The 25,513-nt window shown below is 42.6% G+C and overlaps 9 protein-coding genes across 12 annotated transcripts in view; 5 read left to right on the top strand and 4 right to left on the bottom strand.

The window, feature by feature from the left end:
* Positions 1–161: 161 nt before the first annotated feature.
* On the top strand, positions 162–2,717 carry RB195_023589 (uncharacterized protein; the record flags this gene model as incomplete). Its single annotated transcript, XM_064211073.1, has 3 exons — positions 162–229; positions 2,372–2,520; positions 2,674–2,717. The coding sequence occupies 3 exons, from the start codon at positions 162–164 to the stop codon at positions 2,715–2,717; spliced, it is 261 nt and encodes an 86-aa protein (XP_064066954.1).
* Positions 2,718–3,398, top strand: RB195_023588 (uncharacterized protein; the record flags this gene model as incomplete). Its single annotated transcript, XM_013440561.2, has 2 exons — positions 2,718–2,830; positions 3,251–3,398. The coding sequence occupies 2 exons, from the start codon at positions 2,718–2,720 to the stop codon at positions 3,396–3,398; spliced, it is 261 nt and encodes an 86-aa protein (XP_013296015.2).
* A 2,591-nt stretch (positions 3,399–5,989) lies between these two features.
* Positions 5,990–6,382, bottom strand: RB195_023587 (uncharacterized protein; the record flags this gene model as incomplete). The annotated part of the gene is made up of 1 exon (XM_064211072.1): positions 5,990–6,382. One exon carries the CDS (start codon positions 6,380–6,382, stop codon positions 5,990–5,992), a length of 393 nt encoding a protein of 130 aa, XP_064066953.1.
* A 113-nt stretch (positions 6,383–6,495) lies between these two features.
* On the bottom strand, positions 6,496–6,987 carry RB195_023586 (uncharacterized protein; the record flags this gene model as incomplete). The annotated part of the gene is made up of 1 exon (XM_013440560.2): positions 6,496–6,987. The coding sequence occupies one exon, from the start codon at positions 6,985–6,987 to the stop codon at positions 6,496–6,498; it is 492 nt and encodes a 163-aa protein (XP_013296014.2).
* Positions 6,988–11,438: 4,451 nt separating this feature from the next.
* RB195_023585 (uncharacterized protein) lies at positions 11,439–12,138 on the top strand (the record flags this gene model as incomplete). Of its 2 annotated transcripts, XM_064211071.1 has the most annotated exons (2): positions 11,439–11,756; positions 11,827–12,138. In XM_064211071.1, 2 exons carry the CDS (start codon positions 11,439–11,441, stop codon positions 12,136–12,138), a joined length of 630 nt encoding a protein of 209 aa, XP_064066951.1. The 2 variants fall into 2 exon arrangements, with proteins under 2 accessions (XP_064066951.1, XP_064066952.1); XM_064211070.1 differs by having other exon boundaries at positions 11,439–11,861.
* Positions 12,139–12,156: 18 nt separating this feature from the next.
* Positions 12,157–13,906, top strand: RB195_023584 (uncharacterized protein; the record flags this gene model as incomplete). Of its 2 annotated transcripts, XM_064211068.1 has the most annotated exons (5): positions 12,157–12,324; positions 12,412–12,593; positions 12,811–12,905; positions 12,991–13,092; positions 13,881–13,906. In XM_064211068.1, the coding sequence occupies 5 exons, from the start codon at positions 12,157–12,159 to the stop codon at positions 13,904–13,906; spliced, it is 573 nt and encodes a 190-aa protein (XP_064066949.1). The 2 variants fall into 2 exon arrangements, with proteins under 2 accessions (XP_064066949.1, XP_064066950.1); XM_064211069.1 differs by lacking the exon at positions 13,881–13,906 and having other exon boundaries at positions 12,412–12,563; positions 12,991–13,112.
* A 1,838-nt stretch (positions 13,907–15,744) lies between these two features.
* On the bottom strand, positions 15,745–16,485 carry RB195_023583 (uncharacterized protein; the record flags this gene model as incomplete). Its single annotated transcript, XM_064211067.1, has 1 exon — positions 15,745–16,485. One exon carries the CDS (start codon positions 16,483–16,485, stop codon positions 15,745–15,747), a length of 741 nt encoding a protein of 246 aa, XP_064066948.1.
* A 340-nt stretch (positions 16,486–16,825) lies between these two features.
* On the bottom strand, positions 16,826–18,442 carry RB195_023582 (uncharacterized protein; the record flags this gene model as incomplete). Of its 2 annotated transcripts, none has more annotated exons than XM_064211065.1 (1): positions 16,826–18,442. In XM_064211065.1, the coding sequence occupies one exon, from the start codon at positions 18,440–18,442 to the stop codon at positions 16,826–16,828; it is 1,617 nt and encodes a 538-aa protein (XP_064066946.1). The 2 variants fall into 2 exon arrangements, with proteins under 2 accessions (XP_064066946.1, XP_064066947.1); XM_064211066.1 differs by having other exon boundaries at positions 16,826–17,602.
* A 6,364-nt stretch (positions 18,443–24,806) lies between these two features.
* RB195_023579 (uncharacterized protein) overlaps positions 24,807–25,513 on the top strand; it is a gene marked incomplete at both ends in the record, with an annotated part of 29,305 nt that continues 28,598 nt past the window's right edge. Inside the window, one exon of the mRNA XM_064211062.1 lies at positions 24,807–24,948. Within this exon, the coding sequence (XP_064066943.1) occupies positions 24,807–24,948 (142 nt within the window). The remainder of the gene's footprint in view (positions 24,949–25,513) is intronic.

The raw sequence follows: 25,513 nt of genomic DNA, 5'->3' as shown, positions 1-25,513 counted from the left end.
AATTAGGAAGAAATGGACGAAATCACCTCCCTCTCCGTAGTCTCCCATCCCGTATACGAATACTCCACCTGAAATCTGCACCACCTCAGATTCGTGGGGTGATGCCTTTAAGTAGTCGAGGATGTGGCTGTTTCAACCAACATGACCAGCCGAAGTATAGGATGACCCACCTAGGCACGCCGCAACGCGACCACGCCGCCCCTGCAAGAATCATGAACAGCGGGCATGGGTACTGGCACTCACATGCCTGTGTTCTTTACGCTTGTATATTCATCTTACATTTAGTATAAATCTCATGTTTCGTTGCATGCTACTAGCTTTTTTATAGGGATCGCTTTGTTATTAGATTCAAAACTACCACAATTAAGATAATAAGGGAGATTTAGAATACTGATTAACTTTCTTTTTTATTTTATAGAATGAAATCATGCATTGGTATAAAACACCGGTGAAGGGTGTGCATCAGGAGGTGCCCAGAGGGGCTGTCAGAATATATCCTCAGGAGTTGTGCGCGTCAATTATTGCGCTGTGCTGCGGTCGACAGCGCCAGCGAGCCGTTCCGCTGTGTATCCTACCTATCTACTTTCCGCAGCTGAGCATAGACAGATGAACCAGCAATATAAGAACTTCAAATGCTATGATCGTCGTTGGGATTCGCGCAGATTGTGAACATGAACATGGAGAGGTGTGTAAAATTCAAGAGATAGCTTGATCCTTATCGGATTCAAAATCAGAGATGCTTTGAGCTTGGATTTATTTCCTTTTAAAATCCTAATTGTAATCCACTCACTTTTTTAATGGTATTGACCACGTACCTTTCTGGATTCATTTTTGATCTAGTTTATTGTTTTTGTTTACGTTATTGTTTTCTTGTTGTTCGAATGATTGTTGAAACCATCAATCGCCTTAGCAAGGGCTGGAATTGTCTTGCAGGAACACAGTATTCTCGCAGTCATATCTTACGGATTGGATGCCGTGTGATCGCCAGCCTACGATTGTTTCTAGTTATATAATATACTTGAAGTAGAAATATACGAAAGAATATATATATATATACATATATATATAATATATATATGTATATATATGTATATATATATATATATATATATATACATTGGGTTAAAACGACATGAAAGACAGACAGTTGCGCAAGTGGCTGCGTTCGAAGCCGTGCGGTGGAGACAGCGGTTGGAATAGAGGTGGGACCATGGCGAACTGCAGAGATGGGTGGTGGTAGCCTACACTATCCCAACAACAAAGCGTGAAATAAGTAACGATGCTCACTTGCTTAAAAATCAATGTGGGTTCGGGACAAGAGGTACCTGTGAAAACCGGCTGATCGCTCCTGACCTCCCTTCAGCGCTGCGCGCTTCTGCGTAATCACGGCTACCACTCCACAACCTCCACGACCGCCTAAGATCTAGACCTCGCTTCCTATTGTTCTCTAATCAACGCCGCGCGCGACGTTCGCGCCGCAACGAAGCAGTGGATACTGCGCGAATTTTGAAGGGAGGGGAGTGAAAAAGGAATTGACGCAGCAAATTCTGACGCACGAATATAGTAAAATAAGCGCATATTGTTGGAAATAAAAGAGAAGAGGTAGATCCTTCTATCCAATGTAACTTTACATAAGTAAAAATTATCTCAAAAAGATGCTCCAGGGAAAAGAATAACATGCATATATTTTCACACATCTTATAATTTAACACATTTCATGCCCTAAGTCTTCCATATAAACTAGCGGTGCATAAGTATGTGTTTGTCACGATACCATCCAACGAATTCGTGTTGAACTTTCAACCACAGCAGCTATAATAGCAGCAACTGTATGCGCTTATTACTTTGTATACATTCTTTGAAGTCATTTCTACATTTTACCTTTCCAAAATTTTACACAGATATAGCGTTTATATAGAGCGAATGCCAAATATTTCAACACTTGCTTATACGTTTTATACAATAAAACTTTGTGTGGTTCTTCAAGCTTCTTTCGACAGCGTTTCATCACATCATTTCTATCTATTCCCTACATAAAATCAATATGACAGGTTAGGTGTATTAGTGGCGAACAGAGACTTTTGTATCCTCGAGATATCTATAGAGATATAGATATCTATATAGAAATCTATGAACTGTGCAAGCTAGAAGTTGCAACGTGCAAAAATCAATCAAGTTCTTGGCAAATTCAATATACCGCTAGCACGTCACAACAGTACGGTCCATTCAACTATGGCAACGTCCCAACATGGTCCACTACAGGATAGTAGAGAATAAAGCAAAAGTGTAAAGAGAATATATGTGCATCCAAATGTTGGAAATCTGAGGAGTATCGGAAGGAAGACTCTTTTCCCCACTTTGAAATCTTCAGCAATTGCATCGTTCAACACGAGTACTCAAAAGCTTCCTCAGCGCCGCAGACTCTCAGGTCGGCGAGTGGACTACAGAATAAGACAGAGGGGAGAGTGAGCCAGTGCGCCGCAACGCCATCGCCCACGCAAGCACGAGCAGATTGGATTGGTATGTAGTTGAAGCTGAAAACGCAAGCATACGCACTTGGGCACAGGCGTTTACATTTTTGGACAGTTTTCTTGGTGTATGTAATAGTAGTAAAAAGAAAGTATCAGAGCGACCTCCTTTCTGCTTTTTCTGTTGCTTATCTCTTTCTTTCAGGGAGTGGTGTTCGTTTCTCGTCCATTTCTCATAATTGGATATAGATGGCTGCTTTTTACGAGGAAGATGAAGGCGATGCTACAGATTACTCTTATGGCTTGGAGGATAGTAGTGATGGTGAAACTAGGCCTACAGTGGTGTTAATGGGACAGAAGAGGTAGTTGAAATTTTCACTTCCCAAACTCTTATGAAGAAGTACTTAGAAGAAGTAGTGTTTTTTATTGACGGATTCATACGCTATTTCTTCTGTGAGCATAAGTGACTTGTCATTCTACTCTTTTCACCCCAAGGACTCTTGCACGAATCCATTCTTGTTCTTTGCTGTCTGTGTATTTCTCGATTGCTACAGTTTCGTCCTGTAAAACATGTCAATACCCTCTTCTAGTAAAATTTCTTAGGTAGATCAGCGACACGTATCAGCGACTTCAAATTGTCAGGGGAAGGGGAAATACTTCGAAAATTTCTACATGTGGTTTCTATATCGTGCCATGCCTTAGTTATAATTGATAATTAAATATATATATATATATATATATATATATATTGCATCTCTTAGAATGTTGTCATTCTTTTTTAGTGAGTCACTTAAAGTGGTGATTACCGTTCATAGATATGATACATCGCTGCCTTGTAATGGGAATTTTCGATTACACCAAGCTGATGAGCAAAAGTGTAAGAATCTTTTGGGAAGCTTATGCTCCTTAACACGACCAACACTAGAATAGGTTGCAGAACATAACTGTAACACTAATTTCCCTAGAGATGTGTAACTAGAATACGTTGTTGAGAGGAGACAGTTGATTCGCAAAAGTTAAGAATCTGAGAGAACAAGCGTGCTCACAAAGTACAATAATCAATAAGCTTCACCTTACATTACGCTTTTGGTCTTGCCATCTTTAGCCAGGCGGTGCGGGAAGTGAGGATAATCGGCTGACCGCTTCTGACTTGCCTTCAGCTCCGCGCGGCTCCGTGTAATTACGGTTGCCGCTCCACCAAGTAGACAGTATCCAGGGCGCCTTGGATCACTTACACCCGCCTTCTTACTGCAATTGAAAATTTGGAAGAGAAGGGTGAAAAGCTAATTAAAACATCATGTTTTGACATACGAATATGGCAGACTGAACGCATATTATCGGAAACTAAGAAGAAGAAGAAAATCCTTCTGTCCAATTAAAAGATATACCATAAGAAGCATACAAAAGGATGATATGGTGAGTGATAAGAGTGGTATGCGAAATTTATATGGACCTCATTTGACAAACTCCACTCCGATAAGGATTATAACAAAAACATTCTGCAGAAAAATATTGATATGCGTATTTTCACACATCTCATAATTTCACAGATTTCACGCCACATCTGTTCTGTACAAACTCGCAGCGCAAAACTACGTGTTCGTCGCAATGCCTTTCAACGAGTTCAACCTTGTTCAACCTCCAACTTTAACTACATGCACAGAGACTTTATATTCTTATTACTTCGTATACATTCTTTAAACTCTTCTACATTTTACCTTCTTATAGCTTCATTTTTATCTATTCCCGGCATAAAATCAATACCACGGGTCGGGTTGGGTATGTAAGTGGTGAATGAATAGAGACATCTGTATCTGTGAGCTACGCCTTTGGGTACTTTGGGTATAAATGTCTGCGAGGCATTAGTCGCGTCTCTCCAGTATGTCAGTTTCACTTAGCTAGTTATGCAAAAAGAAATGCGTAGAAAGCAAAAGAGGAAAGAAATATATCATGATGAGTATCAGTGGAACATTTTTTGAAGCATCTTTTGTATTTCCAGAGATGCATGGATGTTTTCCATCTCACAAGTCAGAACAAATACTATCAAATGATAATAATCACTTCCACTCACATTTCTATACGCTGTTTCGCTTCTTAAATTGTTCTACTAAATCTACGGTTTCAAACTACTTTTGCCACCAAGTACTTCCCTTTTTGTTCGTTTTAAAAAGTGCACCATAAGAACTGCGGGTGCGGCGAACAAAATGCATCGTAAGAGCGGCAGACGCGGCGGAATGAGCGGGAAGACGGTGTGGGCAGGGCGTCAGCGAGACTTAGCACGAGAGGAGCGACTTTGGCGATTATGATGCTGTCAGGACTCGCTCGGTGCAATTATCGACGCTCATTCGCCTCCTGGATACTCGGTGACTCATCATACAGGCACCTCTTGACCATTCCCTTTCCCAGGATATTTCTTTAAGATTACAAGAACGCGCCAGGGCATTGAATTTCCGTATTCAGCGGAGCCTGTGCAGACAACTTTCGGCTCATTTCCACACATTTAAAAAGAAGGTGGGAAGAAATACAAAAATATAAAGTCGAAACTCGCCAAAAATGTTTTATTGTGTCTGTAGCACGTTTCTTTGCGTGTTGTGTCACATGTGCAGTTGTACTCTCAGAGACGCTTACTTCACTGACTTTTTATATGACTAATTTACCATGTCATGTTCTTAACCGACTGCGTCTTCTAATCAATCCACACGCAACTTCCAAGTGTATCGCAACTTTTATGGTATAGTGTTTGAGGTTACAGAAGCTGCTATCCCGCCTCTGCTTTGTCGTTTTGCAATGCTGTTTAGCGCAGATTAAATATTTTGTCCAGAGCAACAACCATAACCATATACAGCGTATGTAAGAACCTGTATAAGTGGGGTTCTATTAGAAGCTAGAAATGTACAGAAGAGAGATAGGTGTGTCAATGGAGTCGACTTTTTAGCTTGGTGATCTCTATTAGTGTATGCTACAACTTAGCATGATTTTTCGACACTAAGAAAGAAGTACTGCAGTACTGCAGAAAACCAATAGTCTTTTTTTCCGGACGAAGTGGAGATCATATTCGTGGTCAGCTTACATATCAAAGCTTTAGTTGGCAGGTTCCACTGCGTCTAGAGCTAAATTATGATAGATTAGAACCAGTTTAAATACTCGGAAAAATTACAAAGGTGGGATCTTTTCTTCGCTGAAAGGGGCCAGATCGTAGTTTACAAGTATCACGATGGAAACGAGCAACTCAACCACAAGTCTAGGAATTTGAGCTATTAAGAGCAATCGGTCTTCACAACATATGCGGAAACAATATTTCCGCGAACGGTTTCTTTATAAAAGCTGCCAACAGGTTAGCAAAAGATTCTATTGCTCTAACTAAACACATCTCACAATGGATATGAGTGCTTCTTATTTCCGGATTTTTAGGGAAGTTACACGTTTTCGCCGCAATACATGTAAACTATTAGGGCGCTCGGAAAGTATCTGCCGAAATACGGCAAAATTTCACAACAACACCACTTTTTAATAACATTTTATTATTCGACGAAATAATCTCCATCAATATCGACAACCTTCTGCCAACATCTCACAAGATCACGGATTTGTTTGGCGTAGAACTCCGGCGACTTGGAGGCGAAGAAAGCCCGAAGGTCATTTTTGAGGTTTTCACGATCATCGCAGCTCTTCTCTTCCAGGTGATGCTGAAGCGATCGGGAGAGGTGGTAGTCGCTCGGGGCCAGGTCCGGGCTGTACGGTGGGTGCGGTAGAACTTCCCATCCGAGCTCCAGAATTTTCTGGGAAGTCTTCTTCGCGATGTGAGGGCGCGCGTTATCGTGCAGCATGCGAATGTTGTGGAGCTTCGGGTGCTCCTTGCGGATCTTGTCGGCCAGTCTTTGCAGTTGAGCGCAGTAGATCTCGGCAGTAATCATCGTGTTGTCCGGCAGCAGTTCAAAACGGTAGATTCCATGAGCTCCCCACTAGACCTTCACCATGCATTTCACCTTTCACGAAAGGATCCGGCATTTCATCGCCAGCGCACCACTCACGTTTGTGGGTGTGGTTGATGTAGAGGACCATCTCCAGTGACAATGGTGTCTAGCCAGTCGAATCTGCGGCTTCTGGAGAGCAGCTGAGTGCAGATGTCCAAGCGTCTTTGGCGGCTACCGTCGCTCAATGCAAGTGGAAGCCACTGACCGAGCTTTTTCACCATTCCGAGAGATCGCAGTCCATTGCTCACGGTGGACAGCGAATAGCCAAGACTGGCAGCAAAATATCGCACACCTTCATATGGATGCTGCTCCGCCAGATTCTTGAGTTCGTCGAACGATATTGCAGTCGGTCGACCAGAGCGAGGCTCATCTTCGAATTTCTTGTTCCCGGTTTTGAAGCGCTGGAAGCAGGCGCGCACAGATCGCTCAGAAGAGGCTTCAGGGCCGAATACTTGACCTAAGTTTCGATGGGCTTCAGCAGCGGGGTGGCCAGATTCGAACTCGTAAAGGAGTACGTGTCGAATATGGGTGGAATGTTCGGCCATTATAGGATAGGCAAGGAAGAGGGAGCCAGATATGATATGTGTATACAAGCGGTAGTGATCTTATATAATATATGTGAAACGGGAACTTCCAGAACATCTCAAGAAATCTGTGCTACTGCGAAATTTTCGGCACATACTTTCCGAACACCCTAATACGTGCCGGCCTCTGCGCACTGATTGAGGGATTTAAACCTTGAATGTTTCCCTGAACGCTGCCTTCAAGAAAGTTTGTCGTTCTATTCATACGAATCATCAAAGTTAGTGGTCTTATTTAAACACAAATATGAATCTCAGTAACAGGCAGTTTCTTTTCATGAAGAGAATTGTTTTGTACTTAAAATATGCCTTACCTAGTTTATGTGTGTGCCAGCCTGAACGTCCGGCTAAGGCCGGACTTCAGGCTTTTTTTTTTGGTGTTCGCTTCGCTCGCCTTCACCGATCAATAAGAAGTAACAACAGCGACATTTTTTTGTAAAATTAGATTTGCTTTTTTCCATCAAGGCTCTCTTCAATCTTTTTTTACCTGATAATTTAAGCAACGATGTTAAATTTTATGGTGTTTCCCTAAGCGCGTCGGTTCTATATTTGGAGAATCAAACTTGAATTTATATCTATGTTTCTCTCACACCTCCACAATTTGGGAACATTATTCAAAGTATGAGTTTCCTCCGTTCTCAACTATTAGCAAAGAACGAAGTGCTGACATGAAATAAGGTGAATATCACTGTCGTAGTGATAAAAATAGCGCCCTACGTCAGATCGCGTAAACTGTTGGCTACTATGTATTGTATTTGAGCAGCCGTTCGCACGTTTGTTTCCCCTTTTTGAAGAAAGGATGTTAGCAGCATGTGGAGACATGCTGGGAAATAGATATGCGAAGGGACCATAGAAACCTATTCTACCGCCTTAAGGCTCTCGTGCGCCAATCCAAAAAATCCAATCCGGGAACCTGTCTCTCCGCATGTGTGTTAACATGGAATGACACCGGCGCACCATTTCAACCCCGTGGGACCCGTTCCACCCCATTTTACAGCTATCTTGCTCCGGAGCACGAATTCGACGCCGAAGTACCCGTCTCGCCCAATTTTACCACGTTGAGGCTGCAGCGCACCAAACCGACACTATGGCATCCGTCTCCCTCTCTTTTTGGGATTTCTTGACTGAGACACACGCATACACAGACGCACACACGTGACAGAATAAACCCGTTATTATACAGCATGATAATTTGCAAATTTGGACGTTTACATTCACTTAAATGTTTGCTTACTATCACTAACATATGAGAGAAACTAACTTGCCTTATCAAAGGCAACATCTATGGCAGTACAGCTTTGGACAATGGTGAAAAGGTAGAGTGCTCGCCTATCAGGTGCATGGGAATGGTTCGGCGCCTCGCCGTTGCAGAGTTTTGCATCATTATGGCGTATTTTCGTGACACACATACACACATACACATACACATACACATACACATACACACACGGACTAAGCGCGTTATTATATAGCATGATTGCGTATTCTTTGCTTCGTAAGTATCTAGAAATAAGTTAGAAATATACATAATGAAGTTTCTTGTATAGATGTATCAGTCAAGGCCGACTCATATGAGTGATCTCACATGCCATTTGAGCTCTTATAAGAACTAGCAGGATCTGCAAGGTATTGCAAGCTCAATAATGTTATCTTCGAGTGAGTCCACTCTAGCTAATTTTTGCACTTACCTGTTGATCTTGCATTTTACCAGTATTTGAGTTACTATGGTTACTACGAACGTGTTTGAGTTCTAACGCAGGAATTACAAAAATAACCGACCCTCTCTTCAGGTATCATTTGGAATCCAAGATAAGACAATCCTCTTCTGACTCTACTTTTTGATACCATTCTTCTTTGATTCTTGTTCATTCCCAATTCACATCGATTCAGCATCTGATCCAAAGGTGAGACCATAACTGGGTCAAAGTTTATGTATACAGTGCATGCAAAGCGTGAGTGTCAGCTGCCCAAATGAGATATGAATAGGGTAAGAAGGCGTGATAAGTGAGCAAAACAACATAGTCAAGTTAATAAGTGTTGAGCAGATCTCAAAACTTTCTTTGGCCTTCGCGGCACCCACTTGTTTTCAATTTTTTCACCTTTTCAATTTCTTGCAAGTGCCCGATGACTGTTGCATGATCAACGCCTTGTTCTTGGGTCATTTCTCGTGTAGTTTTAAGCGGATCATCTTCGATGATTGCTTTCAGCAGGTGGTCGTCAACTTCAGAAAGGCGGCCGCGACCTTACTTATCTTCAAGGTTCATATCGTCACAACGAAACCCTTAGAACCAACGCCGCACCGTAGATTCGGTGGTGCTTCCCTCACTCAATACAGCGTTGGTGTTTCGAGACCTGTCCAAGCTGATCTCGTAAAAATTTGATGAAAATCTTACCCAAACATTATCTAAACTTTGGTAGTGACCAACGATTATCGTTCAAAATCACTTTAGTACTAATAACCACAACAAAACGCGCTACAAAACGCTATGCGGCTTCTAGTATTAAAGATGCGTGTAACCGGAAAAAATTTGTCGTGAATAAAGGCAACGAAAAACCCGCATTATTTTTGCATCAACCTAATACTATGTTGGGAATAAGCTTAATAATTCCTTTTTGGAAACTTGTCTTCACTAAAGACGGCAGCAAGCACATTCCCCCAGCAATCCATTAGTAGCCGATTATGGAGAAAATACAGCACAAAAATGTTCAGGTAGATGAAATAAACCAATTTTTTACTCGTGGAAATCTCTCTGTCCGAAATATTGGTTATTTAAGTTGCAGCGGCTGGAAAGTGCGCCGCGGATAACCGTTATCGACAAATCTACGTCACCATGGCCACCTTCTTAGACTGCTGATTGTTTGATCCCTTCTATTCTTCCCCAATTGACGCTATACATGAGGGAACGCGTGGTCATCTCGACCATCTCCTCAGGAGTTTCTCAAGACACCTACTTCGAGTAGAAAAGATCAGCTGGTACTCTAACGGTACAGGTCTAGTTATTAAATTTAAAAACAAAAAAAAAAACAGCAAGGATGGGACAATTTATTAATAGACTAGGAGACGGTACAGTCTGAAAGTCAAAATAGACAAGAATCACTAAGTTGTTGACTAACTTGACCCTACGATAGCACATGTCACCACGGTTTTAACTTCTTCAAAAGCAGCTCATTTCTCATTTCTGCAAGATATGCGAGAAAAAATAAAGATAAAGGTGAATAACTTTACGAAACCAACAACAAAACAGAGAAATAGAGTCAGTATGAATACGAAACACAACAGCACACAGTAGTGATGACAGAAAAACAAAAGGCAGGTAAAATAGAATCAGTATGTGCAAAAACACAAGAACAGATAGTAGTCAAAACAAAGGAATAATATAAGAGCAACAAATAACAAGTTGAAAAAAATAATCTAACAAACAAAGCAAACACGTACCCAACGGGACGAAAATAATTTTAAAAAACGGAATATCCGTACTGCTGAGTAGCAGTAGAAGTAACAGTAGAGTAGTAGAAAAGAAGTGTAGGAATTTACAGTAGAGTATATTGCGGCTTATAATGTCAAGCTACGCTGCACTGAAACACGAATTGTCGTTTAGGTGCATAGTGATCATGGCGCGTTTGCGAGAGCGAACAGAGAGCAATGGGCAGAGCTGCACAAGTGAACAAAAATGGACAAGACTTTGCTACCGCATTGCTTATAAACCAGCGAGTAATTCATTGTTTACTTTGGGAGATGTGGCTCTCTTGGTACCATAAAAATAATAGGCAGTAAATTAAAGAAACTTCTCCGAAACTGCCTTTAAAAGTGAAGTTCATGGTAATTTTCGATGTTGGGGTTCATTCGTCAATAGATAAAGTTCAAAACGGTTTGCAGGTATCAGAACGATAATATGAGACGGTGAAGCAACCCTTCCAATTTGGAAGGAACACTTCAAGACCTTGCTGAACCGGCTAGCACCGTCAGCTCCTGAACACGAACACGTTCATAGACCGACATATGCGGTTAACGAGGAGCCACCGACCGAGTCGGAGGTCCTGGCCTGTATTCAGAAAATGAAGAATTTAAAATCTGGTGGAGACGATGGGATTAGCGCAGAAATGCTAAAATATCTTCCTCAAAGATCATCCGTTCAATATGGATAAACGAAAGGATGCCTGATTCGTTTAGACACGCTATCATAATTCCCCTCCACAAGAAGTTATCCGTCACGAACCCAAGGAATTATCGAGGAATCTCTTTGCTGCGTGTTATGTAGAAGGTACTGGGGCGCATTATCCTGGACCGACTCATTAAACATCGCGAAGAAACAACGCATGACGAGCAAGCTGGCTTTCGTCCTGGCCGATCTACGATTGACCAGGTGTTCATCGTCTGGAGTGTGATCGAAATCTGGCAGCGGTATTCGAAGCCAATGCAACTAGCGTTTCTGGACTTCGAAGCCGCGTTCGACTCTCCTCACCGATGCCGTCTTCTCAATGCGCTCCGCGCCGATGAAGTACCAGGAAAGTTCGTTCGCTTGCTTGATGACATGAATCAACGAACAACTTCTGCAGTTCGAACACCAGCCGGATGTACAACACCGTTTGAAGTGGTAACTGGAGTAAGACAAGGGGCAGTGGCAGAACCTTTCCTGTTCAATTTCGCAATCGACGACATTATGCGAAGAACAGTCGACCAGTGTCGTGCCGACATTGTCTTAGCACCATCAGGGTGCCCCTTGACTGACCGAGTACGTCGACGATATTGTTATATTCGCGGAAAGCAGTACGAAACTTCAACATGTCAACCTTGTATCGAAGCTAGCTGCAGCCTATGGACTACGCCTACGCCCTGATAAATGCAAGCAGATGTGGATCTCTTCGAGACCTCAAACAGGAATCAGGGTGGACGGACAACCGATAGAACTCGTCGATGAGTTCTGTTACCTAGGCTGTACGCTGAAGAACAATGGCAGCTACGAGAGAGATGTTCAACAAAGATGCGCTAAGGCCACTTCTGCATTTAACACCTTAACGAAATGCCTGTGGTCGACCCCCATCAACAACGAAGTCAAGCTGCGAGTCTACCTATCCGCACTTCGCCCCATCATGATGTACGGATCGGAGACTTGAGCAGCACCATCAACGGTTATGGAGAGGCTTGACTGCACGGAACGAAAGTTGCTTAGACGGCTACTTGGCTACTTTTGGCCTAGGGTATGTCACAATGAAGATCTTTACGCAGAAATCGTTGTGGTATACCGGCGGATGACACGTGGAAAACATCAACATCTTGCACCGTCATCGAAAGTGGCTAAAGTAATTCGTTCGCTTCTTTGGTCATATGTTAAGGAGACCGGCAGATCGCCTTGTTCAATGAGTTCTGAGGAGTTTGTCGGTTTATAGCTGGAAGAAGCCACCTGGCCGAAAACGGAAGTTCGGGAATATGGAATAGTGACGAATGGATTGATTCTGTGCAAGCTCTCGCAGAAGATCGAGAAGGTTGGGCAGAGCTGTGTTCAAGGACGGCACACCTCGGCGAAGATGCGGGTGATCGCGTCAGACGATGACATCAGCCCGCCGATTAAGTCAAAAAAAAAATAAAATCTCTTAGCTGTACCTCAGCCGCGTGTCAAAGATGTTTCGGTGCACTGAGAACTTGCTGAATTTAACAACATTACATTGGCTGCTCGCATGCAGTGACGTTCTTCTTTAAGCTGATGATTCATAGATTTGTTATAGCGCTTACAATAATGTTTACGTCGGGTTTAGAACAAATTTAGTAATTTTATTTAATTTTTGCAGGAGTGGAAAAACGTCTATACGGAAAGTAGTCTTCCAGAAGATGTCACCGAACGAGACTTTGTTCGTTGAAAGTACTGCACGTGTCACAAAAGACGGTATGGGCACTAATTTGTTAGCCCCACATTTCCATGCTTTTGTTGAAAGAATGTTTTCGTGGTTATATGTTTATAACTTTTCTAGTAATCGCATCTTCGTTTATAAATTTTGAGACGCTGGAGTTTCCCGGACAAATGGATCCCTTTGATAGTTCACTTGATCCTGTAGCCACCTTCAGGCGATGTGGTAAGTACATTGTTCATTGATTTTTCATTGCTCATAAGCATTATTGTGCATTCATTTCGCAGTAATTTATTAGACATTAAGTCTACCTTTTAAACCATCCCCATTATGTGTTTGATTCTGTAATGAGTGTTTGTTTTTGGAATTTAAGCTTTTCCGAGTCTGATTACTTCGGAGATAACTAAAACAATATAATAAATAGCAGGAACACCCGCGTTGATATACTGTTTGAACAGAGTTTCTATTACCACACAAAAGCCTGTTGTTAGCTTCTGACAGGTAGAAGGCGAAATAGTGTTGTCATTCCATTATGCCGAACAATGATTTTCCCATCTTACACCGGACAGTGGATTTCTGAGACTTCTTTTTTCTTGGGATCGTGATTTCTCCATCGACACTGACAGTACTCTCTGCATCTCCCAATATCTAAAATATCCAGTGTCTGTGATCAGTAAGTAAGAAACTCGAAACGAAACATTTTGTTTTACTATTTTAAAAAATGGGTTAGGTTAGTGAGTGCCACCCGAATGGTTGTTATGAAGAGCTTACAACGTAGGAGAGGAGGGAGACGGATCCATAATTGGTGGAATCTTTGTCATCGTCCTACTTGAACAAATTACGTGGTTCTTCCGAGGAAGAAGATTGACCAGATAAGGAGCGTGTCTTTCGGCAAAAGTAGATGCAGAAGATAAAGTGCATACCTTTCCAAATGAAAAATGTAGAAAGAGATTCAATATCAGCCTATCCGTGCCTTCTTCATTCCTTTTCTATATCTTAGATTTCTACTTTAGGGAACACATTTGCCGAGCTCGTGTAAGAAGAACAGCTCTGTACAAAATGTTCTAGTATTTTCTCTACATTTTTCAAGGATGCATGTAGTTTGTTCTCTGAAACTTGAAGAACCTTGACTAGAATTCTCCTGCTCTGAATGGTTTGTTCAAATTGTTGTAGACTCATCCGCTGGTTGGCGGTGTAGTTGTGGTAGAGTTGGTGCGCGGCTTCAGAAGTGAAACTACGGACATTAAATGTGCAGACTGAATACGGTTGATTATTGTTGTAATTAGTCAATTGGTATGCACACTAAAATCATCAAGTCATAATATTGCACATTGTGCGGAGAATAAAGGCCGGATTGGAATGAGACAAATGAGACATATCTGGAATGTGTGTAGAAGAGAGAGCGTAATCGCACGCCTTGCTTGTGCGCAGTAGCTCATCACGCGCTGCGCATCAGGAAAACCCTCTACTCTCCAAGCTAATGATTAGTTTGCACAAATATGCGTCTAAATCTAATAATCTAAATTTAATAAAAATGCTTGTAATTTTGCATTTAATGGCTCCAATTAATGACGAGCTTCACTTGACCGTCATTTGTGAGTCGCTCCGTGGCAGAATTGCAAAAGCAAAAACGACCAACATCAACGATGTGACAAACTTTTTGAATTCTTATGCCTCAGAAACTACTTCGCTCATCAATTCCTGTATAACTTAAAAGAAGCGTTTTCTGGGAAGAGCATATACTTCTTCATTTAATCTGCTTGTCATGGGTGCTTTTTTATTAAATCTATGATCAGCGTAAAGTGTGATTGGGATTTTCTCAAAAGGTAAGTCGTAAGGGAGGTGGGAAACCATGAGGCGAAGGGCTGTCGTAGGGGTTTCGTGAAGAGGAGGAAAGAAACAAAGAGAGCAAAAAGAAAAGGAGAAGGGGGAGGATAGTTACTGTTGAATAAACTCATATTAAGGGGTGCACAATTTAGTTAATATAGTTATAATAATATAACGGGTGCTTTACTGTGAGGCACTGTGTGGTCAGCAAAGGGACTTGGTGAATGGCGGGGCGAGGTGTAGTGTCGTTCTTATTGAAACGGTCAGAGTTCCTATCCAACAACAATGAATTTTCATATTGTCACTCAAAACAACCTTTCCCTATGCTCTTACCGGGTGAGAAAAAGACATCTACAGCTGGAGATAAGGATAAAGTAAGTGCAAAGTAGGGTCCACGAGTTGCTGAATAACGACGACCAATGTGAATTTCATGCAATACAATTTCAGACTGTTATAGAGACAGATTTTGTCTATATTTGTGCAAAGTTTCCTGTTTCCAGCTTTACAAGGGTTTTCGAAACCTAGTTGAGAACAATTCTAATTCTTCTCATTTTCGATTTTTTCTCGACTAGATTGTGACGGAGGTAGGACATCACAGAGATCAAAATTCAATGTCAAGAATTTTCCTTGGTCCTCTATCAAAATAGGACACCGATTTTTCCAACCGCGCTACCGTAATATAGCAACGAGAAAAAGTGCGAAGATTCACATTTTCGGTTGCGCATCAAAATCTGCGCGAGTTGGAACAAAGTCGTATAACTTAGCTCGTACTTAAAAAAAAAACTAATTTGGTTTGAATTTTTTTTGTTACAAAGGAGGATTCTTTCTATCAAAATTCGGCTTTACTTTTTTCAAGTTTTTTCTTTTTTCTCAAAGGTAGTTGAGAAAAAGTTAAGAAATTTGCGAAGTTCCCAACTATCACCCTGATCACCTTGACTCCCGCTGATCTTCGAACTGGTCGAGTGGGGGCTAGTAATTTTTCCATTTGTCCCGATCGCGTGCCAGAGTCGCCCAGTGGTTCCTCCTTTCGCGTGGGACACGAAGAGCATCCTATTTTTCTTTGAAGGACTTCGTGAAGAAATCTGACCATCGGGTCGGCGGTCTTCCTGTAGTGCGTTTAATATCGCGGGGAACCCAGTCGCTCACGGCTCTGGTCCAACGGTTGTCATTAAAGCGCATCACGTGTCCGGCCCACCTTATTTTACTTTCCTTGGCAAACGCGGCGGCGTCTCTGATCCTCGATCGCTGACGTAGGAGAGAACTTCGAATCCCGCCCCTCACTTGCGTGAAACGGGATACTCCTAGCATCACTCTCTCAATTGCGAGGTCAATGACGCTCACCGCGTTTTCTTCCTGCTTGCGAAATGCCCAGGTTTCCGAAGCATAGGTCAAAGCAGGAAGTACGGTGGTGTTGAAGAGGTGAGCACGGAGCCGGGTGTTCCTGGTCTTCTTCACTACATCCTCGATGCTCTTGTACGCTCCCCAAGCCGCTCGTCTCCTCCTGCCCAGCTCGGGGGTCAGGTCGTTCATCATGTTCAATTCCCGACTCAGATAAACATAGCTGGTGCATTCGGATATGCTTGTTCCGTTGGGCTTGAATGGGGCATTCGAGATCCATCCGTTCCGCACGAACATCGTCTTTTGTAGATTCAGCTGAAGACCTATGCATCCACATGTTTCGTCGAATTCGGTCAGCAGTCGTTCCACTTGGCTGATGCTAGGTGTTATAAGTACGATGTCGTCAGCAAAGCGCAAATGGTGTAGCTGCCGACCATCAACCTTCACTCCCATGTCGTCCCATTCCAACTTTCGGATTGCGTTCTCGAGGGTGGCTGTGAATATTTTGGGTGAAATTGTATCACCCTGTCGGACCCCCCCTCTTCACGTCAATGACGATATTCTTGTAGAATGGCGAAATTCCGGTCGTGAAGTTACTGTACAACTCTCGAATTAGCTCTATGTTACTGAGTGGGAACGCCTTGGTTGTCCAAAGCTTCCACGACCGCTTCCGTCTAAACTGAGTCGAAGGCCTTCTTTAAGTCGATGAAGGTGAGAGAGAGCGGCATCTTGTACTTTCGTGATACCTCGATGAGTCTCGAAACAGTGTGAATATGGTCAATCGTGCTGAATCCTATTCGAAACCCTGCTTGTTCGCATGACTGTCCTTCATCCAAGACCTTTCAATCCTATTAAGGATTACCCTTGTGAAGAGCTTGTAGATGACGGACAGTAAGCAGATTGGGCGATAGTTGCCGATGTCATGTGGATCTCCCTTTTTATACAGCAACACGGTCTTGCTGGTCTTCCACTGTTTAGGAACCTTGCATTCCGACAGGTAACGTGTAAAGAGCCTTGCCAGGGTGTTGATGAGTATTGGCGGAAGGTTGTCGGGACCGGGTGCCGTACGATTTCTTACTGGCATGATAGCATGTCGTATTTCGGACGGGAGAACCTCTGGAATGACTTCCACGACCGCTTCCCTCAGATGGTGAGGAGGTAAGTGGACATGGCTGTCGAAGAGATCAGAATAGAAGTCGTAGATGATTTTCTCCATCCCCCTTCTCGATGCAGTGGTTGTTCCCCTCGGGTTTCGGAGAGCAGTCATCCTTGTCTTGCGACTGGCGAAGTCTCGACGGATGATGCGGATGCTCTTTCCCGCCTCTGCAACTTCAGCCAGCACTTCTGCTCTTCTCTCCTTGAGGTCTTCCTTTGTCGCCTCTCCGCAAAGCTTTGCGAGCTCGGACGTGAGTTCTTGGTTCCCTGCGGCTCGTGCTGCTCCACGCTGGCGTATCAGCTCAAGAGTTTCAAGAGACAGGCGTCCCTTGGTTGTTTTAAATCTCTCAGCCTTCTTCGCACAGTCGTGAAGGTGTTCAACGAGCCGGTCATATTCCTCGTTGATGTTGTCCATTGCGGAAATCGGAATCCAAAAGCCAGTTACCGTAGCGAAGAGATCCCAGCTGATGATAGTCCTGGGATTTCTCCCTCTCAACTTGGCGGCTTTCTCTGCGCTGCTTGTGAAGAAAAATCTTCCTCGGAGGAGGCGATGGTCCGATCCCGTATAGAACTTTGGTACAACCCCGACGTCCGTCAGGCAGAACCTTTTATTGACGATGATGTGGTCTATTTCATTACGGTACCCTCCACCGGATGACTCCCACGTCCAGCGTAGAGAGGACTTCTGGAATTGCGAGTTTCCATGGATGGTCTTAGTCGCCATGATGATCTCGAAGAGTCTCTCCCCCTGGCCATTCCATTGCAGACCGTGGGTCCCGATGTGAAGTTCCTCCGGCGTTCTTCTTGGGCCAATTTTGGCGTTGGAATCGCCAATTATGACTTTGTAGAAAGCATGATCTTCTCGATAGAACTTCTCCAGGTCCATATAGAAAGCTTCGACTTCTTCTTCATCGTAGCTTGATGTTGGAGCGTAAGCGACGAAGATAGTCAAAGCTGGTGTTGGGCCACATCTTCTCATCCGCGGACGTCCGATTCGGGTCGTAAGTTGTTCAAAAGAGTCGATGTTCTTTGCCAAACTCGTGTTGACGAGGACGCCAACTCCACCAACACCTCTACTGTCGCATGTTCCTAAGAACAGTTCTTCTCCAGTTTCATATACGGCGTTGAGAGGGTGACGTCGTCTCGTCTCGGTCAGTCCGATGACGTCGTACTTGATCTTCTTGGCTTGCATCATCAGATCTTCGATGGTCGCTTCCAGTGCAAGCGTACGTGCGTTATAAGTACAGATCGCCATCCTAGTCCTTTTCCGTTTTGGTAGCCTACATGACTCCTGCAACACCGTCCTACCTGGCGCTACCGTACTAGGCTTTCCTCCGAAATCAGGAGACTCTTTTCTATTACTGTGTTTTGCGTAAAAATTTTAAAACCCATGGGCAGGTTGCAAGCCTCTAGTCCCATGGGTTTCTGGGAGAACTTTCGTTCTCCCGGAGTGGACATATGGAGCTTATTTGTTGGAGGCGACTCCAAACCGCCTCCCTTGCACCTTCCAGTCATTTGATTGCAGGCTCTTGGCCGGACCGACGTGCGTGATACAAGGATGTCATGAGTCAGTCCTGGCTCAGCAGAAACAGGGAGTCCATCCCCTGAATCCACCTGCGTCTCTGGGCAAGCACAAGGTCGCTTTTGGTCCGCGATTAGCCCCCTATCCGCCACCCGGGGACGCGCCACGTAGCCTCGCGACTAACCGGCTGTGTTCCCTCTAGTAAGGGAGATCCGTGGTCCCAACTATATTTCCAAAAAAAAAAAGTAAAAAGGGTCTGTGAAAAAGGTAATTTTTTTACTGCGCAAATCTTCCTTTACAAAATAAAAACACAAAACACCCCACTTAACTGCTCTTCAAGTTTTGTTTTGCACTAAGTTACAAATGTTTATTTCAAGCTAGCAAAATCCGACCAGTCCAGCAGTTGTTTCTAATCAATATCACTGTTAATCTCTAAAATTACCCCCAAGTTGTGTCTAAATGCACCAGATAATACTGTAAATACAAACTAGAAAACTTTCTGGTAACCTGCGCTTCTCCGAAGTTTTTTTCAGTTCTGCAAAAAACAAGATACCGTCAGGGATCGAACTATTCACCGTCTATAATCACCGTCAAAGAGTCACCTTCGAGCATGCCACTGAATGCGTTTTGTCTGAACAATTTGCAGTGACTGTTGTGCAAAACAACGCTGTTTCTAATGTTAATAAAACATCGAAATAAACTCTTAATATGGCAATCTTAAGTTTTGCACTGAAAACAGAAAGACCGTAGGTATTGATCGCTTATATCACTCACCTTCGCTGTGATTGTTAATTTCCTCGATCTGATTCCAGCATCCTATCATTCCTCGCTATCGCATGCGACGTAAGCTTTACAAGTTCTTCTGTCTTCTACGCGTTTGAAGGACACAAGCGACATCATATTTTTTGTAGGGCTTCGTGAGGAAGTCTGGCCATGCATTGTTTTCTCTGTTGCGTGTTTTTATATCCTGTAGAACCGTTTCTGTTTTTGTCTAGGGTCTGATATAGGAGTGTATTACGAATTCGACTCACCTTATTTTTCCAAGAAGCGTTCGACGATATTTTCTGCCTTTTACCAGAATTCCAAAGCGAAAGACAAGGGAATTGTAGAATTGATACTGGAATTTCTTGATCTTTCTATTTACATTTTTGACGTATCCACTAACCGCTTGTCTATATTCTTGTCTCGGGAATCAGTTAGTTTGTCTTGGTTGCCTGACGCAGATATATAAAGCATTCGGTATTCCGACATATTCATTCTGTTGAGCATTAACAAAAGAAACGTGTTAAACCAAATACAGTGTGCGGCGTGGGAAGCAGCTTTTATGAAGTAGTAATAAAATCGTTAGTTTTTACTTTAATCAAAAATTATTTATAAAACAAAATAGGTAAGGGCATAGCATTCTGATGCTTTGCGAACGGAAAATTACACTTAACATGTGATATCGTTTTCGCTGAGCTTCTCAGTATCGCTTGTCTGACCCTTTCAACGTCCTCTGCAGTACGCACAGTACATTGAGGACGAAGCAGTTTTTTTGTTTCATTATTGAACCTTCTGATCTGAGATTATTAACTCGCCCAAAGATTGTGTCTATTTCACGCGCAGGAACAGGGTCATTTCAATTAATATTGTTATCTCCGGCAGTACCGGCTAGTGCAGCCAAAAACTATAGAAGACGTAGTGTAGTTCCAGAAGAGGGATACGGTTTGACAAGTAAGGAAGAGGTTTCAGTGTCTCTCAATTCATGTTCCTCATCTTCTACTCTTGCTTTTCTTGTTTCATTCCACTTACTCGTTTTATGAAAACTCCAGATTCATCTTCTCTGGTTCCTTTTATTACCTTCTTTTACTGTCATACTCGACATCCTCGTTTAGCTGCAAAAGTCTCTTCATCACACGTAGATACGTGGCGGACAAAAGTTTAGCATTTTTTTCTCTGCGGACTTTCGCTTCAATATTGCATTCTCTTTTGGTTAAATCTACTATATAGGTGGGCGAATATAGCAGGAAGAAAATCTGCAATTTCAGATTTATTGGAATTGGCGTTATGTCGTTACAATGTTCGCCCAGTGCTGTCATTAGAGCTTGTCACCGTTTCGAGAAGTAGAAAGCTGCCGTGAAGACTCCTAGAAAAGGTCGACCAACTACTGAAAGATATCGAGATGCTTACGAAATTGAAAAAAAGAAATTTACGGCAGTCCTTATTTATCCATTCGATGTTCAAAAAGATCTGCCAAAGTTTTCAAAGATGTTCGTTTTTCCTGCAGGAGCGTTCAACGTCGTTTTTGGTTGGCGGTTTCGTAGATGACCCTGTGAGAAGCTGTTTGTTTCCGCGGGGAACGGAATGACCTGAGTAGTATTTGCAATGGTTCCACTTGCATGGAACGCAACAAGATTAATTCGCAACAGGAATTTGATGTTTGGAATTCAATGGAGTGTTGATTGGGCATTGAGTCTGACTCTTTTTATCACTTCAAAAAAGGATAAAGTGACTGACGTATCAATGCATTTGGAGTGCGCCAACATCGTTTTACTGCAATTCGTAATCATAGGAAGTTTCGACCGCGTGTTGGCCAATACAATGACTTGTGGGGGCTAGTTGATGTGCCATGTTAGTGTTTTTATCCTCCTAGACAAGTCTGTTACCAATTTATCGACCACGGAAGGATAAACGATTTGGTTGGCACTGGGACGGTTTCGGACCATCGACCGTATGGGCGGATCTCTAACCGACTGTGCTACACCCGCCCTTTATCGCTTCCAAACAACATAAAATTCTACTAATCAGGATATCTTATGTGCTCAATCCTTGTTCCACTAAGTGCAAGCATGTCTTTTGCAAATGCTGCTCAGATCACCTGTTCTCCTAGTTAACCAGCAGTTCCTTACAGGGTCTTCTAGCAAAAAGTTCACCAGGACATGAACGATGTTGACTGTGCTGAAAAGCATACACAAATCTTTAGAAACTTGTTCAAGTTTTTTGTTGAACATCGACCGGATAAATATAAAGTGAGTCCAGCTTCTCTGAGAATCTCGGGGAACGGTCAAGAGGTACTCGTATGATGTGCCGCCGCGTATCCAGGAGGCTAATGAGCGTCTTTAATTGCACTGGGCGTCTCCTGATACCGTCGTAATCGCTACAGTAGCCTGACTGCTCCTCTTGTGCTACGTCTTCAAGACGCCCCGCCCACATCACCCTCCTCTCCCATTTCGCCGCGTCTACCGCTCTTCCGACGACTTTTTTCGCTGCGCCTACAGCTCTTATGATGCGCTTTTAAAACCTAACGGAAACGAAAGTACCTGGTATTACATGTTGTTTGAAGGTCTACATAAAGTGTGCTTGTAAATTAGTATAAAAGAAGGAAAGAATGAAATAAGTTTGTGTAAGTGATATGCCATTCAGAAATGCGAGTGAAAATGAAATTATCCTGTTTCGATTGTTAGGTGGAAAACACATGCATTTCTGAGAATGCAAGAGGTGTTTCAAAAAATTTCTCACTAATCGGTGTAGTGCTATTTTTTAAACTTTTTTCGCTTTCTAGGAATTTCTTTTTGCTTATCTAGCTGAGTAAAACTGTCATTGAACCCCTAATGAGGCACGAATAATGCCTCGCAGAAATACATTGTTCCTGAAGGTGGATCTCGAAGATACAAAGATCTCTATTCGCCACTAATACACCTAACCTGTCATATTAATTTTATGTAGAGAATAGATACAAATGAAACGATAAAACGCTGTTGAAAGAAGTTTGAAGAACCATATAAAGTTTTATTCTATAAAACGTACAAGGAAGTACTAGAATATTTAGGTTGTGCTCCATATAAACATTATATCTATAAAAAATTTTGAAAAGGTAAAATGTAGAAAGGAGTTTAAAGAATGTGTACAAAGTAATAAGCGCATAAAGTTGCTGTTATTATAGCTGCCGCAGTTGAAAGTTGAACACGAATTCGTTGAATGGCATCGTGACAAACACATACTTATGCACTGCTAGTCTATATAGAAAACTTAAATATATGCATGTTATTCTTTTCCCTGGAGCATCTTTTTGAGATACTTTTTTACTTGTGTAAAGTTACATTGGATAGAAGGATCTACTTCTCTTTTATTCCCAATAATATACGCTTAGTTTACTATACCCGTACATCAGAATTCGCTTCGGCAATTCGTTTTTCACTCCCCCTCTCTTCAAAATTCGCACTATCCACCGCTTCGTCGCGGCACGAGCGTCGCGCGCTGCTTTGATCAGAGAGCAGTAGGGAGGCGGGGTGTAGGTGATCTCAGGCGGTCGTGGAGAATATCTGGTATCTGGCTGGTGGAGCGGCAACCGTAATTACGCGGAGGAGTGCGGTCCTGAAGGGAGAACAGGAGCGGTCAGCCGGTTTTCACGGGTACCTCTTGTCCCGCACCCAGAATCTCGATATCAATCCTTTCGATGTTTTCGTTGGTTGGGCTACTTTTAGAAATCTTCGGGAGAACCTTCTACTTCTTGAGTCTTCGACAAATTTTAGTAATAGTACTTGGATGAACATTATACTAGACAACCACTTTGCATTTAACGCAGCGACTCTTATATTCAGTTTTTGCACATTTAGAAGAACTTTCTGCTTGTCACCTTTGACTAAAACAAAATAATTTGTTTCGAAAAAATCCAGATTGTAACAAAAGAGCAACAAGAGAAGGCGAAAGCAATGCTAGCAATGCAAGAACTGAAACTTCTGTCTGCACTACTTTTAATAAATTTGGAACTGTAAATTTTCTTCCTGCAATTCTCGGTTTATCCAAGCGAAATTCATTTCCCATATCACCATTGGTTGGATGCACTAAATGTGAGCAAAAGGAAGTGGAAAAACAGAAGTTCGAGGAGGAAAATTTGCTAATCTTTTTTTCCGCCGCTATATATGTACATATCAATTGTAATTCTGTGCTAATGGTTGTGGTAAAACAGGAAGAAAACCCACACTTCGAATTGTTTCCAAATTTGTGCGATATCGAAAGAATATATGTAAGTGTAATATCAAGTTTGAATACTGACTGCAGTACTGAGGCCTTTAGGAAGAGGACCTTGAAATCATCACTTTAATTCATGATCATTTCGTAAGTGTTTAAATTTTTATAACACATACACGTCATATAAGGAAAGATGATTAAGGACATGATTAGTCGAAGTTTATGTTGTTTGGAAATGATGGACAAAGTTATGCTTGATTCCCAGTCAGCGTTAGATTCAATTCTAAGTATCAAATTCTTGTTGTGAATGAACCTTGTCGCGTTTAGTGCAAGTGGAGCATTCGCAAATACTACTCAGCTCATCCTGCTCTTCACGGAGACCAACGGCTTCTTGCAGGGTCTTCTACGAAATTGTCAGCACATGAACGACGTTCGACAGTCCTGAGAGACAAGGAAATTTTGCCAGATGTTTCTGAACATCGACTGGTTAAATGCGCCAGGGTCGAAAAGCAGTAAAATGGGGTTGAACGGGTCCCACGGCGTTGAATGGGTGCCTGAAGCCAATAACCGTTATGATAGGATGGGGCGGGTCCCTTTGGGTGCGTATCGTTAGGTACCCGCAACCGATTATCTGCAGCCAGATAAGTGCCTGCAGAAGAGGCTGTCGGTAGGCCAGCGCAGGCATATCTTGGGCTACCTGTGATCGCTAAACGACGCCCATCCATCACCACATCGCTGAGGTCATGAGCAATGTTTGTATTGCAATTACGTGATAGAGTTGCCTTCTACGAAGGTTCAAGGAACAAAAAGGCAACAACTTAGCAACGTAGTAAAAGTTAAAAGGTGTAGAACCGAGAACCTGGTTTTTGAAAGATATAGATGTGTGATTGAAAAAATTGTATAGAAGATATGGATGTATATTTGTGTTTATACGGACTATTAAATCCATGTAAGATACTGCAGTAGTTTGTGAGATTTCGATTTTTTTTTTGCTTTACGCAAATAAAACGTATAATTATTTCCTTTCTCTAGTATCTCGTGTGCAGTTGTTCGATATATCTTTATACGTAAAAGATCGATACTCCATACAGAGGCAATAGCGGAGATAGCGTGCCCCTGCGAGGCATATTTCGCACCTCATTAGACGATGAGAGGATGTTTCGCTGATGAAGGATGTGATGGGCGGGGCATGAGGCAAACGCAGCGCAGTGCTCTGCTGACATTGCGCAGCACAATTAACGATCACCGTTGCCAATCGTTTTCCCTAATGATCGGCTGTCGCGGCGGCTGTGGGTACCTAACGACCGCCCCCCGGGTCCCTTGGCTGCTTAAATACTAACCAATAGTTTACGTGGTCTGACGTGGAACTTTATCTTTATTAGCATGACGATGAGGTTCATGTCATTTCATGTTGGCACATTATCCTGCGCTAATTGTTTAGGACAAATAGAAGAAAAACTCATTCCTCGAATTATGTTTCTAAATTCTTGCGGCAGGAAGGACTATTTCGAAGGACTATATGTAGGTGTAATATCAAGTTTGAGTACTCTCCAAATGTGGTACTGACGCATTTAAGAAGAGGACCGTGAAATCATCACTTCGATTGATGATCATTTCTTGAATGTTCAAATTTTCAAAACGAAAGAATGAAAGAAGCTTCGTTAGTAATAATACAAACTTAACTTTTCGGAAAATGCCACTACGTTTAGTTTCCGTTGATCAGTGAAGACGGACGAAACGTGCACCAGAAGAAGTCTGATGTCCAGCGTTAGCCGGACGTTCAGACCGGTTCTTGATAATATGTAATTGTATTTACCGCTATAGAGGAGGGGTTATTTACATTCGGAATGGAGG

This window comes from Necator americanus, chromosome X (genome assembly GCF_031761385.1).
Source record: "Necator americanus strain Aroian chromosome X, whole genome shotgun sequence".
Lineage (NCBI taxonomy): Eukaryota > Metazoa > Nematoda > Chromadorea > Rhabditida > Ancylostomatidae > Necator > Necator americanus.
Note: the sequence above shows the minus strand (reverse complement) of the source record. Positions and strands in the feature narration are given on the sequence as shown.